At 42.4% G+C, this 6,354-nt stretch overlaps 1 protein-coding gene across 3 annotated transcripts in view; it reads right to left on the bottom strand.

The window, feature by feature from the left end:
• Positions 1–2,322: 2,322 nt before the first annotated feature.
• Positions 2,323–6,354, bottom strand: part of arhgap9 (Rho GTPase activating protein 9) — a 54,188-nt gene continuing 50,156 nt past the window's right edge. For all 3 annotated transcript variants that reach the window (XM_030091353.1, XM_030091354.1, XM_030091355.1), the window contains one exon: positions 2,323–4,525. In XM_030091353.1, the coding sequence (XP_029947213.1) occupies positions 4,339–4,525 (187 nt within the window). In that variant the 3' untranslated portion in view covers positions 2,323–4,338. The remainder of the gene's footprint in view (positions 4,526–6,354) is intronic.

Below are 6,354 nucleotides of genomic sequence, written 5' to 3'. Positions count from 1 at the left end.
GCAGAATCATGTATTTCATTTAATCTTTTTTTTTCTTTCCTTCCAAGTCATTCCACAATATTTGGCAGAGCTGATCATAAAAGAGCCACATTTTTGAAATGATGATGACACAATATTAGATCATTAAGCTATTTCAAATCTAAAGAGGCCTGAAATTATACTCTCTGGAATAGATATCACTATCAAGCGTGCCATGGCTTATTTAATCTTGAATGTAAGCACAGACATCTGCGGGAGATGAGTTTTCTAGTGAAGCTTGGCCGCTTCTGGGGCCGATCATTTTCAGTTTCCATCGCCGCTCGACATCCACAGGCTACTTTGTTACTCTTGATGATTTTGCGGTGTCGTTTTGCAGGATGAATCATCAGAGGTGTGCACTTCAGACCTGTGTGCACAGCTGAGGCGTTCGGGGGCTGCGAGACTTTCCCGACACTTTAGGTTTTAGGTCAGTGGTAGCAGCCCGCGACGAAGATATGATAGCATGCAGGTTTTGCAGTTTTCGCACATCAGCTGCATTCATTCAGCTGTGACACCAACGTTGTTATGGGGTTGTTTGTCTACATGAGTTTTTTGTCGGGTTGTGACATTCAGCACTCTTTAGTAACTAACAGAGATGGCTTGCAGTAAGATTCAGACTGTGTATTTAAGTACATTTTACTTTTGTTTCCTACTTTTGAAAAAAAATGTCTAAAATTTCTCCTAACTGGTGTGATACTTGTTTTTTAGACTGAAATAATCAAATCAGTTTTTTTTTTACAAAGGCTATTCATACTGAAGAGGCAGAAGTTGAAGGATTTCACAGTGATCAATAATGGATGAAAAGTTTTAAATTCACTGGGCCTGCTCTAACAAAGATTTATGCATGACAAAGACTGAAACATGATCAGCTGATCAATCATGAAACAGCTGATGGATGTACTGAGAAAACAGCTCACAAAAAGAAAACATCCTTTTTCTGATATTTCTATTCTGATCATCTGTAACAAATCTAGATCTTTGATAACTTGAAACACTCCAACACTTCCAGATCTATTCTACCACTTTCATGTTGTGCTTCAGCACTCCCTCAATCACTCCATGATGAACAAAAGCAAATAAACGACTCGGGTTGTAGCAGATCGTTTTCGTGTTAACAGACTCAAAACCCTCATTTTGAATGCTCCCGTTTCTGCCTGCTGCCATTCATTGTGTTGTTCTGAGATGATCAACTGCAAAATATCTGCAAACTGGAAATGCAATCTATTTGCAAAGGCATGCACTGAGCATGCTTTATGCAGGATCTTAAATCAGGCTTAGCTGAATCACAAGTCGAGTCTGTGAGTAATAATTTAAAAATAAACACTTCAGCTTTTACTTTTGTCCTTTTTTTCCATTTCAGAGCCTTCACATTAAGTGGCATCAGTTGAAAGCAAAACTCATTTTAATGTCCGGACAAACTGGAAATCTCCACTAACCAAAAGTTCACAGTTCTAAAAGGGACAAAGTCCACAAAGGGCACTAAGAAAACTCCAACACAGAAGCTGCATCACCAAAGGGCAGAAACACAACACTGACACAGACAAGCTGAGACTCAGTGACACACACAGACCGACAAAACAGAACACACACGAGGACGGGCCTTTATAAATCCAAGGCAACAGGTGACGACAACCACACACAGGTGAAAGACATCAGGGCAGGGAGCAGCAATCAAACACGAGGCGGGGAAATCAAAGAACCTGAAACGAGAAAGAGAGTGAAAATAACACATAAAACACACAAGACAAAACATGAACTATGACCTTTTGCTCCCTACAAAATAAAATGCTACAGAATCAAGGGTGGAAGTTTGTTGTTGGTGTTAGCAGAGACACTAAAGAAAACTGCTCTTCTACCTGAAGCTACATCACGATGCCACAGAGTAAAGCAGGGCTTGGAAAATACTCTTTAAACAAAGTCAAGGCGCCATCATGAGGTTTTTATCTTCCTGAAGTGTCTTGAAGGTTAATCTGAAGCACACACAATGAAAAAACTATTACAAAAAAATTAGAGATACAGTGCATAAAGACAGCACAGAGCTCCAGAAAAATGTCGTTTTGTGTGTAATCCTAGAATAAAAACAACAAAAAATATTCAAAATCAGTCCTTTTCTTTCTCTGAGCTGTGACACGTCACGGAGGAATAACAGATATTCAGCAGTGGACTCCAATAAAAGTTTCAAAACTGCCAAGAACCTGAACGTATCCTCTCCAAATGAATTCATTTAAATATGGATCAAGAAAATTGAATTAGATTTGAGAAGTTTTTGCAGGGAATCACAAACACACAACAGATGAAAACATGTCAGGACTTACCACCGTTTTAATAAATGCCTCGGTGATGCAACAAACAAAATAATCAGCCACAGATGTCAAAATGGTTTTGAAATCGTTTTTCTGTTGTTACATTTCATCAGTCCACGTGTCAAAACCGTGCTGTACGTATACTTTTTTAAACTTAAGGTCGTCCGCATTCAAAGTAGCAAGAACAGGGGACAGTTTGTCTTCTGCTTTGTGGTAAATTCATCTGAAAGGAGGTGTGAGAGTGAAGATCTGATAGTCGCTGGGGGAGGGTGGGGGTGAGGAGGGCCGCCGATTGTCTGAGGAGCCGATGTAATTTCGGTGTGCGAATATCACCGTCACGCCAACATGAAATAACACACGTGACAGAGCTCAGTCCGACAGCAGTTTAATGCTACTGAGTGACAACAAAACAAAACGGCAGAACTCTTTCATGAAATACTGGAATCATCAACGATTTCATAATCACTAGATGAGGAACCTCTGACGCCGGAGTCGAAGGGAGAGACGTTCTGCGATATTAGCTGGAGTCAAAGTCACGGATGACTCCGCACACATGCAACTGGGTCAAAAAAACAAGCCTGGTTTTGTGTAATTTCAAATTCAAAGACGTCCTTGGAAATGCTTACAAGGTCTCGTCAATCAGCGCCGCATAAGCTGGGCGCCTCCCAACAAGGTGACATGGCTTGAAATAATACAAACATAAAAATGAATAAATACATCTAATAAAACTCTGCAGAATCCACGACCTCCCCCCCTCCGCCACACCAGCAGTGCCTCTTTTCTACTCTTTTTTGTCTTCTGCCAAACCCACAGTCAATATAAAATTACCCAAGCCGCAGAGTGAGAGAGTGAGAGGGTTTCGGGGGGGGGGGGGGGGGGGGGGGGGGAAATCCACATTTTTAAAACATATGCATTTCCAGTTCCCCTTTTGTTCTGTTATTAAAAGCAGCATTTGCACCAATCACTGGGGATGCCTCCGCCCGCCGACTCTCCGAGGTCCACATACCTCCACACGCTTCCATTATCTCTCACGCAAACCCGTTGGTGGTTCCAAAAAAAAAAACACTGGGACGCATCGTGGAGCAGATCAGCCTGTTGACGGGTTTTTATTGCAGGAGAGTCGGCGATCGGGCTCCAGCTTGTTGGAGAGCTCCTGTATCAGTTTGAATTTGGCTTCAGGCCACACATATATTTACATGTCAATATCTTTTAACTTAAGAAGAGTTTGCACTGTTATTAAAAAATAGAAGACAGGTTCAACTTTGTCCGTTCAGGGAAGCTCTGAGGGTCGACACACCACAAAGGACTATTTGGTACAAAGGAAGGTTTCGCTGCCCGGTTGGCACAGCTGTCCCGTCACTGAGATCATGCTTGAAAGAGTTCTCTGAAATAAACCCCAGAAGTCTCCGTTTGTCAGAGGCGATGTGGCCACATTTGCACACCCACCTTTGCTTCCTTCTTCATTTAAAAGCCTGCCGCATCAGCAGCGCTGCAGGTGGGAACCGTCCGTCCTCGCAGCACAGGGTGCTGGTGCGTGTGTTTTTCACAGTGAGATGGTTCTGCTAAGTTTTTTTTTGTTTTGTTTTGTTTTGTTTGTTTCCGTTAAGACATGACCCTCCTCACAGTTCTTGATCAACACCTGAACACAGCTTGCTGCTCAGGCAGGACGAGATGCATCACTTTTATGGCTTTTTATTTGTCCTGATGGAGTCTGAAACGTGGAGGAGAAGCGACAGGGAGGCGTCTGTTGCAGCACACCGGGGCAGGGCTCCACATCTGCAGTCGAAGGCACAAGTACTGCAGCTAAAATTGGCTGGTTTTACTATTATTGTTTTAACATGGCTTTATATGGAGGCCAGATGTCGTGATTAGCAGCTTTCTGTCCTGGCTCTTTTCGCCCCTGTAATTATCTTTTGATGTGAAATCCATTTTACACAATATGAGTCAACAGGCGGAGAGGACGGACGCTGCAATACTTGTGCTTTGGCGGGGATCTGGAGCTGCCACCTCCGCCCGATCAGGAGGCGCCCCTCGTCCCGAAGATGTGCTCGAACTCGCTGAGGATGAGCTCCACCGCCTGGTTCTGGTATACCATGTTCACGGCCATGTTGCCGTTGTCGCGCTCCGGGCGCATCAGCGTGGGCCCGAACACGATGCCGATGTTTTGGGTGGTCATTCGGTTGGTGTCTGAATGCTCCAACACCCTGCGGAGAAATGTGACACAAAAAAAAAAACAAAACAAAAAAATTTAAGTGAGATCTCATAAAGGAAAACCTTTAAATGTGGAGCCGCAGTTGTGGGGAGTCAGTGTCAGCAGGTCCGCCGCAGTGAACCGGAATGTCTCCACAGCTCATGGATGGACTTTGATGACATTTCCTCGACGGCCACCGTGAGACTGACATTTGTGGCTTTCGGAGAAATGTCTCAACCGCCGCTGGATGAGGAGGCATGACATTTTCTCCACACATTCACGTCCCCCACAACCCCTCATATAATGAGCCGGAAAGACTCAGTCTTTTCAGTAAAGCGATACCATCAGGTCAAAACATTGTTTTATAACGGTATGGAGGACCACGGAGTAAAGATATGAACCACCGTGTTTGATTTCAGGGTAAAATATCCTAATATCACAGAGTTTCCTGTCAGAGGCCTGATAAAAGTTCTATGGTCAACCTTTTAAAGGACACACACCAATATACTTGGACATTTCATCACACTGTGATAACGACATGATTACATTTTAAAATAAAACTACAGAGAAGTAATCAACTGAACAAAATGAGAAACAATTCACCATTTCTATCAATCGATTCCAGCTAGATTTCATACTTTCATACGATTCAATCACGATATCTTGTTATATCTTAAATCACGTTCAGAAAATAACTCGAGATATGACTTTTCAGAAGCACTGGGAACTTGTTTGAAAGTGGACACTTACATTAGTCGTATGAGTTCAAGCAGTTTTTTTCTTTTACATTTTCATCCTAAATGCATTGAATATGAGGAAGTCATTCTAAACAGGAGTTCGATCTGTTTATCTGTTCAATCACGTTTTCATAAATTGTTGTGTATTTACAATTACTAGGAAGCTAAAAAGAAGCACATATGACCAAAATACATTTGCAGATTTCTCACTTGCGAGTTTGAAAGGTTTTAGTATCACATTTTAAAAAATGAGCTGACAACAACTCGCTATAAAGCAGGGAGGACAAACACTTTTAAATGCTGCCCCGATTCAGACTTTCCCTGCAGATCCACTAATTTAGAATATCTTTGAGGTGACTCTACAACAAGCACTCAAAGGAAGTCATCAAATTCTCGACTAAAAGTTTATCAATAGTGAAGCTGAAAGTCTACGACTTGTTCGTGGTTTTTTTATAACCTGACATTCGCTTTTCCAACCAATGAAATTTGGCTCTGAAAAGGTTTATCTTGTTAAGCAAAATAGTTAAAACTTTTATTTATGACAAAAAAAAAAAAAAAAAATACTGTTGACCCAGGAAACTGGGGGTTCTGAGTTTTAGCTTGTGTTGTATCTTCTTCACACCGAGTTGATATCATCAGGCTTCAACATTAGACGAAAAAATAAAGCGCTGATTAACAACTTGTGAGCCCAGGCACCCTGAGCATGTTGACTTTACTCCTCCAGACGCCGTGCGGAACCTCAACCTTGGTCGAAACCATCACTTTGGACAGGAGGAGTCCAGATTAATGCTAAATGCTGATACAGTTTCATGCTTGCGGTCGGGATGTGACATCTTTATAACTCTGGACAGAAACTAAAAGACTCGGTTGGTGGATCCGCCCGTGACCTCTCGCTTTTAGCGTGCATGTTCTCCTACATCCATCTGGATTTTACGACATAGATTTGTGCATTAAAGTGTTCTAAATCCACTGCCTGTATCCACCTATGCTGATGTGTGTGTGTGTGTGTGTGTGTGTGTGTGTGTGTGTGTGTGAGACTTGGGGGGGACTCAGGAATGGGTTAAAGCCACAGCATGAGGCATTCTTCTAAAAATGCCATTCCCAC

This window comes from Salarias fasciatus, chromosome 5, assembly GCF_902148845.1.
Source record: "Salarias fasciatus chromosome 5, fSalaFa1.1, whole genome shotgun sequence".
NCBI lineage: Eukaryota > Metazoa > Chordata > Actinopteri > Blenniiformes > Blenniidae > Salarias > Salarias fasciatus.
The sequence above is the reverse complement of the archived record's forward strand: the minus strand, read 5'-3'. Positions and strand labels throughout refer to the sequence as shown.